The sequence below is a fragment of the Dendroctonus ponderosae genome, unplaced genomic scaffold (assembly GCF_020466585.1).
Source record: "Dendroctonus ponderosae isolate FM_Combo_2020 unplaced genomic scaffold, Dpon_F_20191213v2 Dpon_F_20191213_1, whole genome shotgun sequence".
Lineage (NCBI taxonomy): Eukaryota > Metazoa > Arthropoda > Insecta > Coleoptera > Curculionidae > Dendroctonus > Dendroctonus ponderosae.
Window position 1 is genome coordinate 39017899 of NW_026017110.1, and position 13679 is coordinate 39031577.

The window sequence follows — 13679 nt, forward strand, 5'->3', positions numbered from 1 at the left end:
CAAACAGAGTAAAACTCACTTGGGCAACTGGTACGAACAGGAGCAAAGAAAACGAGATTGCTGCGGAACTTGCTAAGGCAGGGACCGAGAAACCAATGACCAACCAAGAACCTGCTTGTGATATATTTCATGCTCAAGTTAGGGTGCCAGTTGGGCAGTGGATCTTGGAACAACACAGAAAGTACTGGGAGGAGACACCGCGCTCCATACCGCAAAGCAGTTAGTGGGCCTCCACAACTGCTTTGCCTCCCATTTGAAGAACAAAAGTTATATTGGGTTAAAAAGTTTTAGATTGAAGAACACATTGTTAACACCCTGTACAAAGTATTGATATTTTGGTTCAATAGAATTCTTAACGGATCTGTGGTGATTGGAAAGACATATTTTCTTGTATCTCTAACTGCTGCAGCGTTTTAAGCGGCATTCCATGGGCTAATGAAAAATTGGTGGTTCTATTTAAAAAAATACACTTTGATTTTGCCTCGCTTTTCTGAGACACTCTGTATAATACAAGATATTTTGAAAATGTGCGCACGTTGTGCGTCGACAACTTTTATATGAAATTATTTTTCGAAAGTTCAACACCATCGGAAATAATGGACTTTATCCCACTGAAAAACCACCGATACAAAGTTTATTCATGCTCGGGAAATTATAAACACTGCGGCCCATATAAGTAGCTTTTATAGCGACATACTGAAAGTAAATTAGATAAGGTGATAAGGTGAAGTGGATCGGGAAGACAAAATATAAGAGAATTATTTCTTCTACTATGCAGGAGAACCCATCGGAAAGATCAATTCAGGACAGGAAAATTTATTTTCCATACCAATTTTCGGGCAAAATATGGCCAACTAATTTAGATGAAATTTGGAGACAGTACACTTGACTTAATGTGGAATAAGGGAAGAATATACGTAAGACCTAAAAATAATTTCCACAGCCGGCATTCATGAGGAAATAGAGTATTTCAAACTTTTTGCTATATATTGCTATGTATCTATTTTGATATATCTTTGGTTTACGTACAACAAAAATTCACACTGTGTGCCTTCAGCAGCACTGCAGAATATACGAACAATTCTTAGTTACCTAAATGAAGTTCAAATATGTGTTTGTAAAAAGTTTTAAAATTAACAGAATAAGCGAAAGTTTATAACAGATTATTTGGAATTCTCGTCACTTCAATTCCTGTGAAGACTGTAGAGTTTGTTAAAAAAATGTGGTTTGACTGAATTTTTTTTGCTTTATATTCTACTCAAAAATGCTCTATTTTGTTGGGTTTCACTTAAAAATACTTGAAACTGACGACCTGAAAAGCTTTTATAGAAAAACTACAAGATAAATGCATAACTTTGTAAAACTTTTACAAAAACTTTTCAGCGTCGAATTCGAGACAAAAGCAAAAATAATTTTATCCCGTTTTTTGCCCGAAAACCATTAGGGTTTTCTCCAAAACCGATCACAAAACTAAAAGTTTTTAACCAAAAACGCAAAAAACCATTATTTTCTGATGATTTCCTTCTTTACTGACAATAATGGGGTCTTTTCACCCAAAAATTACAAAACTAATTTGGCTAGAAAATTCGCTTCATGCATCGGTTTGCAGGGAACTTTTAAAAACCCTTTTCAGCTTCGAATTTGGCACAAAAAATCAAATAATGTTATTCAATTTTTTACCGAAAGTAATTAAGATTATCTTGAAAAACGGCCAAGGAGCAAAAATTTACAAATTATTTTTTTAAAAATTCGCCGGCAACATCGCTGTGAAAATATTTAAGTTGCTTTAAATTTTCAGGTCATTCTAGTGTTAACAAAGTTGCTATTAAGCAATTCTTTCTACGCAAAAAATGCATTATTATTTAGTTAGAATACTGACAATTTTCAGGTATTTTCTGTAACAAATTATAGGATAGATTTTATTTGAACACTCGCCTCCTTAACCGCTTTGCCAACATTTTTGGAAAACTTTTTGCAGCTTTGAATCATGGATAAAACCCTAATAATTCATTCTGGGTATTTTTCCAAAAATATTTCGCCGAACTGAAAAAGCGAAAGTTTATCATCATTTATTTGGAAAACTGTTGGAAACTGTGGTTTCTTCACTTTTTTAGGTCGATATTCATTCAACTCAATACATTGTTACCCAGGCAGTTTAGCACACCACAACCACCACATTCTATTGCTTGGTTTAGAACACGTACATATATGTACGTGTTCTAAACCAAGCGATAGAATAGGTATCGCTGCTAAGGAAAGGCACATAGATTTACTGGTGCTTTATCCAAATCTGTTAAGTCGTTTTTAAGAATTAAATTTATTTTAATTCAATATAATTACGATTTCGATCATTTTTTTCAGTTATACGTTTAAGGATTGAGTCTTATCATGTTTATTTGCTCACCGCTTCAACTTTATGGATATTACTTGAGATGAAATACGAGTATCTAACAAAAAATGCTTACCATTCTTAACGAATTCACACTTATGTCCAGTTTTTGTAAATTCTTCAGCCCCAGAAATGTCCCAGGAGCAATATTGGTTAGACTATTTCGGCTTAAGTCTAACTCTTGTAGAGTGGAAAGAAATGCCAAGTTGTTATTATCCAAAGTCTTAAACAAATAAACATGTGTCTGTGTTGTGCATACATTTACTGTCATAGCCCTTTGACTCTACATATTTCTTGAAAACATTTTCAAACCTTTAGAGAATGACATTATTAAATCTGATGTAGCCCGCTTATTATATTTTTTATGACCCCGGAGCTAAATAGGCCAACAGTTTCATAATTACGAGAAAGAACAATTGTCGTTAAAATTGTTGTATATTATATGATTTTTAAACACACTTTTTTAAATATCTATTTAAACAAAATATTCTAAAGTCATTTCTAATAAACCGTTGGTATCCAAAAATATTTCTTACCTGAATCAAATTTGACGACAGATTGAGATATTTCAAATGTTCAAAAATCTTGATGGCTTCTGTTGGAAATTCCGTCATAAAATTTTCAGACAATTCTAAGTCAAGCAGACTTTCTGCTCCAACGAAAACGTCGCTATTGAATTTCGATAATTTGTTGTGAGATAGTTTTAAAGTTTTTATATTCTCCAATTTACTTAAGGCTCCGTTTTCTATTACTGATATTAAATTATGTCCCAAGTCAATTGTTTCCAAGTTTGGCTGAGAGATGAACGTGTCCACTTTGATCGAATCTAAAATGTACAAATTTATAAAAATACGATACAACTTACTTAAAAATAAATACACAATATGCACGGTATTCACATACTCTGTACAAATTATGACACATTTTGATTTTAGCTTGAAAAATCGACCTTAAGGAAATTGGTAATTTATTTTTAATGAAATTAACAATAACAGAAAACTAGATAAAACAGAACCCAAAAATCAGTAAATATAAATAGATGAAATAATTTAAAAATCAAACCTAACAACAACGCTGCCATTATATTTTTCTTTAAACTATTTTGGCTATCAATTACTGATTGCATTTAGAATTACAAGTAAGTAACAATTGCTTGATACAATTTTAAATACGTGGTAAAATGAGTATACATTGCAAAACTTGACACACACATTCAACCGGAAAACTTCATATTTTTCTTCTCAGTACCTAGTCTTATTTCGGGTGTAGTTGCCTATCAACTTGAATAGTCTTGCTTCACATAAATTGCAATGATTTTTCCTAAAAATTGTAGAAGCTTCCTTAGAGCTAAAAGCTAGTCAGATTGAACTGCTAAAGAAACGAAGCCAATCGAACTTAAATTTCGCAAAAACTTTCTATTTTCTATTTTCTATATAACTAAGTTTTCTTTATTATTATAATTACTGTTTTTTTGTTTACTATTATTATTATTATTATTATGTATCCAGCAAATAATTATTCTGATTTGGATTATAAAACAATTGTTGTTTAAAGAAACTTTTATTTTACAAAACCAAAGATTTTACAAAATACTCGATGCGCTCTAATTTCCATCTTACTTCAAGCATTATATGCCCTGCTGATTTAAGGCATTGGTCGTCATAAGTGGCTATATTTTTAAATGATATTAATTGTATTATAAATTATATTAACCCACAACATTATTAAACATATAAATAAGAATAATTTAATCCCTACAGTTTTTATGTTAATATTATTTTATCGATTGAAGATGTCTTGGTAAATATTTATTTACTTATGCAGTTATTCAAGTTTTTTATTCAAGCATTTCGTATTGAGACATTTGAAATTTAAAGTACGACGTCTTTGTAGTGATGTAACTATTGGTACATATAGTACAATACCTCGAAAATTGTTTAAAAATTTAATTTTAGGTAAGTACATCATTTATTAGTAGAAATCACATTTTCAAATAGGTAGATAAAATAGAACAAATAAATAGTAGATATATTTAACTGTTCCAATTGTTTATACACTAGAGATACATTAAAAGTTTATAAAAACTGGATCCGATTATCAATAATTGTTATAACCTAGACGAAAAAAAATGAGCAAGTTCAAAGAAGATTTGCTGGTGCATAATGGCGACCGTCAATTAAAATGTTATGTGTGCCATATTCTCGCCTGGAAAAACCTTTTGAAACAAGGGGTGAGCAACCTTTTTAATGAAAGTGCCAATTTAAACTTGAAATTTTTTTAGCGTTAGGCACATAAAGTAACGCTCATTAATAATTGACAAAACTTTATTTATAGTAAACATTAGAATAAAAAAATAAAAAAGTAAAAATCTCAAGTACAAATTTTAATGCAAAATAAAAACAAACAAGAAGCGAATAGAAAATTCATTTAGTTGAAATTTTTGGAACCGTTTTTTCGGTACAAGCTGATCAATATCAGAGGGAATTCATGAGGTAGCAACACGTACGCAGCTTTCTAATCGTGCATCATTCAGTCATGATCGGTGGTCATTTTTTATTAATTTCATGGTTGAAAATAATCGTTCGCAAACATACGTACTTCCGAACAGAGACGTCAATTGCAATGCATTTTTTGTCAAAAGATTTTGGAAATTTCTCAAGGCTCACATAAAATGTATACAAATGTTCGATGTTTACTAAGAAACATACATTTTTTAAATCAGTAATATTCTGCATGTCAATAACTTCGATTTGAAAGTCTTCGGGAACTGTATCCACATCGATATTAAATGGCCAGGAAAACATTTTCATGGAAACCGCTGTCTTCTCAGGTTTAAACTTTTGAAATTCGTTGATTAATTTATCACAATAAATAATATAATTATATATTGTGCGTATTTTTGAGAAGTAGCAGCGTTTTCTTTTCCTAAATTTGGAAAGTAAGACACATTAATCTGCAAAAGATGCTGCCGATCTTGTCGATAAGAAATCCAAAATTGCACATCCATTTGTTATTACCAAAATGAGGAAAGGCATTTCATATCAGGCCCTTCGTATCCAAGAACAATTGTATTTCACTTTTTAAGTTGTATTTGTTTTTGGCATTGCATTTCTGTTAAGCCAACGTACTTCAGTATTAAAAACCACGTCGCCATATTCAGTTTACAGTAATTTTACGGTGATTTAACGCGTGCGACTTTATAATACTGATTAGTTTAACTATTGGTACAGTGACATTTGGCAAACTCAATATTTTCGCACATCATTTTCCTGGTTAATTATGCAGTGGTTAACAAATATTTCTCTTCCTGTGACCTCATAAGCGTTGTTACTATGTTCTCGGACACGTCAAACTCTCGTTGGAATGGTGCATAAAATCTTCATAAACTAATGTTTGAAATAATCTTTATTTATCAGAAAATGCTATTTCTGCAACAACAGTAAGACATTTTTTATCATCTCTCCATCCTCAAAGGGTTTCATTTTTTTGCAGTATTTGACTGGCAACAAAACTAGCCTTTACTGCCGTCTTTTTCTTCTTCTTCATCATCTTAATTTAAGTTTAGGGCTTGTAAATTCCACTTTGGTCCTCGTTGGATGTAGACCCCAAGAGTCTTCTAGTACCTGGGATTCCATCTCGGGCTATCCTAGCAATTCTGCCTGCGTCCATTCTAGTGACGTGTCGTTCCAATATCGTCGCCGTTTTCTTCCCCATTTGACTATGTTCTGAGTCTGACATTCGTCTCGGATAGCTATGTTCCTCTTCCTATCTCTCAGCGTGTATCCAGATATGGTTCTCAGTATCTTCATTTCCGTCGTTTTCAGGATGGACTTAGTTCTTTTGTTATCCGCTCGAGTTTCTGTGCCCTACGTCATGATGGGTCGAACACAACCCTGCATGCTTTATCTGCCTGATTACAAACTTTGCTTGTTCTATCTTGGTTCGCCGATATCTCTACGCCGAGATCACCAAACGACATAACTTGTTCTATCGGTTGGTCTGCAATGACAAGCTTGCATCGTTTTGGCTTATGGCCATTGACTTTGCTTTTGTTATTGATATTTGCATGTTGAATTTGCGTACTTCTAAGGAGAACGAATATAACAGCCTCTGCAGGTATTCATCGTTTTCAGCCACAATTACTGCATCATCGGCGTAGCAGATAATTTTGATAGCTTTTGTGTTTAGTTTGTATCCCCTTCCAGAATTCTTTACGCGATCTATTATTTGGTCCATTATGATATTAAAGAGTAAGGGACTTAGTAAATCGCCCTGTTTTATACCTGTAGGAGTTCGAATTTCTTCAGTTAGATGTTGGTTCACAGATATCTGTGTAGAGGTGTCAGTGTTGAGTTGTTTCACTATTTCCATTATAGGTGTTTTTCCTATAGAATTTTTATGACATTCCTGAGTTTCACTTTGTCGAAGGCCTTGGTGAGATATATAAAGCAGAAGAAGGCGGGTTTTCCGTGATCTATTGATTTTTCAGTAATTTGCCCCAATATAAAGATGGAATCTAATGTTTACCTGTTCCTCTTATGTACCTCTTATGTTCCGCTTATGTACCCGTTGATTGTAGATTCCAAGATTTGTGTGAAGAGTTTCATGACTGAACTGAGCAATGTTATGCCCTTATGTTTTCTGGAACTCTTTTGTCGCCCTTTTTAAATACTAGAACGGTGATGCCTTTCTTCCAGTTACTTGGTATCTTTCTAGTCGTTAAGCATCATACAGGCTCCGCCATATGTTATAAGCTCATTTGGTATATCATCCAATCCGGGAGCTTTTCTATTCTTTCTTTCTTTTCTTTTCTCTTTCGTTTCGCTATTTGATTAAATTTATCTATCCGGAGTGGTCCTGTTAAGTTTTTATACTGTTGTTCATGTTTGGTATCATAATGTCTTTTTATGTTATATTCCTTTAATGACGACACAGTCTCTCAGCATATCAAGCATACAGCTTAATAATATAATAATATAATAAGTTAAAAAAATAGCTGGAAAACTTAATTTGGAATAAAAAAACTTAATATTACTTATGGGGCAATAATAATGCACTCACGCCTTTCAATAAACAAAAGAATTGCTTAAATTGTTAGTTAAAAGCTTACCAATCAAGTGAGTAACTCGTCACAACAAATTGTTTCGGTTTGGTATGAACTACCGTTTAATTATAATTAATTTTATAACAACATACTGATCAGAGAAAAGTCGATAAAATCAATTCAATCAATTTTAGAAATGCTTGGCGAGCCGCATAAACATGTTCAACGTGCCGCGTGTTGCTCATCCCTGTTTTAAACCAAATTTTGCTCAAATAATGACTACGAACAAAACAATTAAGCTTGTTCGATTTTTTAACTACAAGTCCGACGCCCTGTTAATAGACAAATCAAGTGTCTTTAACCCATGAATCTGAGGCAGGATTTTTGTTACAGACATTCTGCATATTTGCATGTTAATCTCATGCTTGGAAATCGGTCATTTGAATGTTTGTTTATGACTCATCAAGATACGTGTTTTCCGGGTAAAAATTTCAAAAATAATTACGTTTTATACACAACGCATTATGCACAAAACATATATAAGTAAATAATGAAGAAAACTGCCTTACCTATGTTGTTGTTGCTCAGTGACAATACTTTTAAAGATTTAGGGCCATTAAGGGAGGTGCTCGGAATTAATTGGAAGTCGTTGTGATCCAAGTATAATTCCTAAAAACATACGTTTCAATCTATCATTGATCTAAATTAATCTCAAATACATACAGATTTTTATATTAATATTTAGGTTAATATTTAACCATTTACTCAATGAAATTTTAGATATTATTATGTGAAACACTAATTGTATTTCAACCATACACAATTTTTTTCATTTTTCATTTCAAGGCAATTTCAATGTTGTTAATTTGGAGAATATTTGGTAAAATTGAAAAATTCAAAATGTACCTCGATGTTGATAAGAAGGGGGGATTTCTATGATATGTGGAACCCTAACTACTACTACCACTTTAAAACGTCGAATAGCACTCCCAACGAGAGATACATGATTTTAAAACGAAAAAATCTCTATTTAACATTAAAAAATGGGGAAGTAAAATTAGATGGTCGGCTCAGGATTTAGAAGAGAAAATGGGTCATATTAAGATGGAAATATTAACCGTCAAAATATCTGGCAATTTATGGATTCCCCTCCTTTAATTTACTTTGTAAATTGGTCTACGTTATTTACTTTAAAAAATGTCTAGGCATCAATAAAGTCTGTCTTGAAAATCCTCACCAGCTTTGGCCAACGTTTAAAAAGAATTTTGTCTACATTTTTGTGATATTCGAATCTTCAGTTCTTGCAACCCCGTAGGAAAAAGTCTCATGGAGTTAGATCTAGAAACCTTCATAGCCATGCATTTTCACTCCTTACTTTTTCTTACATCGTTTAATAGGGAATTTTAGGCTTGGATTTTTAGAGCAATGTGTCACTTGGTGGCGGTGCCATTTGAACTTTTAAAGTGATAGTAGTTGGGAGCACAGACAAGTTTTTTATTTAACTCAACATATTTGTCGCATTTTCATGTTTGATATTTTATGGTGATGTGCAGTTCTACAAAACATGTTCCTTTCCATTTCGAAGAAAAGGTAAATTATTGAAACAAGGGGTTAAAAATACAACATTTTATTCGGAAACTAAAAAGCACACATTACAAGAAATCTCATTTTGAAGACCCAAAGATAATGGTCTTTAAGTGAACGCATTTTGAAATGTCCGGAGCTAATTCATTTTGTCATAAAATTAAAACAGAAATAATTGCACCCCATTGATTCGGTTCATCCTACTTCTGCAGATAATTCGTATTTGTGCTAGGAGTAATCTGTGATTCAACATCCCATTATTGTAATTAAGTAGTCAATTTAACACATTTTTTAAATGTTATTAGGCAAGGAAAACTTTGTCTAATAACTTTTAAACGGTCTATTGAAGTTTTACGTTTTCTTTTACAGAAAATTTTCTTTTAAGGAAATTGCTTTTGGACTCGAAAATAAAAAGATGCGTTCTCAAAAACGCTTGGTGAATTCAAATATTTTTTGATGTGGTCGATTTACTACGATAATTATTAGGTTCCTGGTTTAAGAATTTTTTTTTAGCTTTTTTCTCAGGTAACCATGACATTTGCAGCCGTTTAACGTCCATAATAAGTGCGGTTAACTCTGAGCGCAGTAACCGAAACAAAACGTTTATTTTTATCTTTGGATAAAGTTGAAGTTGTAATAATGGTAAATAGATCAGATTAGAATAATTTCATATTGTGGAATGTTAAATCAATTGTTAATATGAGTCAACATTTTGCCCATGTGAATTGTTTAAACAAGTGTAAAATTATTTGGGAAATTACAGTACATATCTGTCTCTACAATACTCAATTACTTTAAAAAACTAAAATTGTTTAAATATTACTTTAAGCAAGCAATTAAATTATGCCCTGTCCATTAAAAAAAATGCGGATTTTTTTCTGGTTTGAACTCACCTAACTTCGTTTGGACATTTAATATGAATTGGGATTTAATAAATGTTTCGATATTTTATTATTGTAGTTCAACCATACGCAATCTGTTATGATTCCACGTTGGTTTTTTTCAGTTAACAGTTCATTGACATCAAAGATCTAATACATGTTATATCTTTATTTTATTTTTATATGCTAAAACAGTAAAAACGTTTCTCCGCAAAAATTGAAAAGAGTTGACAACCAAACTAGAATTGTTATGTCAACCTTGCATCTTAAGTTCAGTATTCTAAGTATGTATGAAAACTATTCTATTAACTTGGCACTATTTAACAACACTTTCATTAATTTGGACAACTAATTGAAAGGGAAAGATACTCTCTCTCTCTGATAAAGACTTTGTGGCCTTTCGAGATCACAGTAAAATTAAATATTAGCCATATTTTGATGCATAGTTTGGAATATATAATGATATATATTATATTTGTATTTGTTTTGGAATGCCTTTATTTGGCACTCAAAGTGGACTGTATTTATTTTATAATTATAAAGACGACAACTGGGTGTTTTTTACTATACTTTATTTGTGCCTTTTTAAAATCGAGTCTCTATCAACAACTACTTTTTGTTTACAAACAACAACCGTTGCTACTGGTATCTCGAGCTTCAATTATTTAAACTCTATTCTCAATTATTTTAACAGCACTAACGATTAACAATTCCTTAACAGTATTTTTACATGTTTTTTACGTTACGTACTAAATGAGTATTACGAATGTTTTAAATAATGCGTTTTTCACTTAATAAGAGCAACTTAAGTAGAGATAAACAATGGATATGCAAATAATTAATTAAAATACGCATATTTTGATTTAAACATCTACAGAACATGATCAATGTGGAGATTGTGCGTTTCAGGAAGCTTTTGTTATCTCATTATTCCAGTAATTATTACCTTTGAACACAACTGCAATGTAGGATTTGGTTTAAATTTTGTTGCGCATGAGAATCTACAACTGTAGTTTTCACGCTAATTCAAGTTATCGGTTATATGTATAAGTTTAACACAAAAGAAAATAATGTTTGTTATAACTTTTGCAAAGGCTTCAATCATTTCTAATTTTATTTGGATAAATGTAGGGTACATTTTTTAAATAGACAAAAATGTTCATTAAATATTTTAGCAAAGTATTTTTATTTGTATTTGGTTCATTCATCGTAATTATTATTAATTAAACATAATTTTCAAAAAAAGATACTTTAGTTTTACCTGATATGGAGCAAATATACAGGGTGTCCCGTAAGCACATGATCAAAAGGATACTGCGATATTCCCTGAAATAAAAGAAGACGATCTGACCTAAATTTTATTAACAAAAAATATCTGGCTTCTCTGCTATTAATGGGCAAAGTTCTTAAAAAAATATATCTTTTTTGAAATATCGGGAAAATGGTACGATGTATTTTGGTGAAACTCGCTGTGAATTTGTTCTTATGTAAGATTCATAGTTTGATAAAACAATCGAGTTCAGGCGTTATGGACATGTGGTAAATTCTTGAATGTCGTGATACAAAAACTAATAGAACTTTTTGGTCTATGGTATTTGGTGGATGGAATCAACTCATTTTTTTTTGGTTGATGCACTAAACATTTGTACACAATTTTGAGCTCTTTGCAAAATCTTGTAGTATTCATAGTTTTTGCTCAAAAAAATGTGTCTGTTTTTTAGCCACTTAACAATGCTAGACATTAACTGCAAATATGCGCAGCGTAAACGCGTACGCTTTCACGCAGGTTGTTTTCGCAAAACCCTAATACTTTGACCATGTCGGTCACTTCTTCATTAGAAAAGGTGATTCAAAAAGAAGTTGTGAGATTGATTGACAATTACTTTATGCCTCGTATCACTATATTTGCAGTTAATATCTAACATTGTTAAGTGCATCAACCAAAAAAAAAAAGAGTTTGACTTTATCCACCAAATAAAACGTTCTGGTAGTTTTTGTACCACGACCCTCACGAATTCTCCACTTGTCCAAAACGGATGAACTCGATTATTTCATCAAAATATGAGTCTAACATAATAACAAATTTACAGCTCGTTTCACTAATATACATCGTACCATTCTCCCGATAGTTCAAAAAATATATATTTTTTAAAAAACTTTGACGATCAATAGCAAAGGAGCCAGACATTTTTTGTTAATAAAAGTTAGGTCAGATCGTCTTCTTTTGATGCAAGGAATATCGCAGTATCCTTTTGATCATGTGCTTAAGGGACACCCGATATATTTGCTCTATTTCAGGTAAAATTAAAGTAACTTTTTTTGAAAATTATGTTTAATTCATAATAATTACTTAAGAACTAACTTACAATTTAGTTACATTTCAATATCCCCAAATATATGTAAATAATTTAGTTCTTACCTGCAATTTGTCACAACCATCCAAAATGCCTTCTTCTATAGCTTTAATTCCATTGCTGCTTAAATCGAGAAGGTTCAGATATTTGAGACCCCGAAACTCGCTGGTCGAGAATATTGGATTAAGTGTATCACCCAGTAGATTTGATTGTAACCTCAATTCAATCAAAGTATTTTGAATAGTGCTCAGCATTTTGTCCATTAATTTTCGCAGATAATTGTGCGATAAGTCGAGATATCTTAGAGGTAGACTGGCTGTGAATATCTAAAAATCATACATCTATATTAAATTGGCGAAGCCAAATGTATACTGGATACGGAAATAGTATGTTATTTTTGTGGTAATATGAAACGGTTGTTATTAGAAATGTATGATGAAGTATTCCACATAGGGTAAAACGACAACCAAAAATATCTAACAAAAAAGTTCTTTTTCATTACCACAATAGAATGAGCAGTTAATTCGCAAGCTACTCCTATATAATCCTGTCACATCTTTAGTTTTGATCACTTGTGCAAAACTAAAACATTCAAAAAGGAAACCTACTTTCCTACTTGCAAAAGAAAGGGCACTTTTATGCTTGACAGGGATCGTCTCTTAATATAGGCACTTTTAAGGTGGTTTTAGTTGAACAATTTTAGTAGTATATACAGGGTGGTTTTTTGTATCTTGAAATGCTTAATTATTTCGGAAACGAGTGATCCGAAGAAAAAATGTTTCAAATAAGAAGGTAATATATGGGAGGGGGAAGTTTATTTGTGTCAGAAAAACAACGCCTACTTCGACCTTGTAAGCTAGGCAGGGGTCACCTTGAGAATGTCAAATGGTGACCACAACATTTTATTGAAGATTCGAATAGTACGTCAAAAACTGGGAATAATTTATCTAAAACATTTTTTGCGATTTTGAAGGGTGGCGCTGTAATCAACAAAGCATCTATTTGTTTCAGGACCAAAGTTCATTTTAGCATAAATTCATTTTTTAGAGTCGAATTTAAACCAAGATGCCACTTTTCAATGACATCGTTTTCGTATATAGTTTCAAAGAAAATAAAGTTTGGAGTTAGAGACTTAAATTGCCATCCACATTGTTTGCATAGTTATTTGCCCAAAACTCCACAACTGTTCGAAATATTTCAAAACAAAAAAATGATCTGGATTTCCACAGGTATTCGGTAGAGTTCGGCTGTCTCCACAAAAATTGATATTGGCAACGGTTTAGGAGATCATGAATCCTGACTGTTGGCAACCGTAAGACTGTTCCACTTGCGCATACCTCCATTCTTTTGCACGGAACATAAGTTTCAATATTTTTCAAAAGTTCCAAAACCCCCAAAAAGCCTGAAGAAGTAGCTATAAAAACTAT

At 32.0% G+C, this 13679-nt stretch overlaps 1 protein-coding gene across 2 annotated transcripts in view; it reads right to left on the reverse strand.

Moving 5' to 3' along the window:
- Nucleotides 1-13679, reverse strand: part of LOC109535565 (chaoptin) — a gene marked incomplete at its 3' end in the record, with an annotated part of 53198 nt that overhangs the window by 17663 nt on the left and 21856 nt on the right. For both annotated transcript variants that reach the window (XM_048668326.1, XM_048668328.1), the window contains 4 exon segments: nt 2466-2612; nt 2926-3215; nt 8003-8102; nt 12318-12578. In XM_048668326.1, the coding sequence (XP_048524283.1) occupies nt 2466-2612; nt 2926-3215; nt 8003-8102; nt 12318-12578 (798 nt within the window).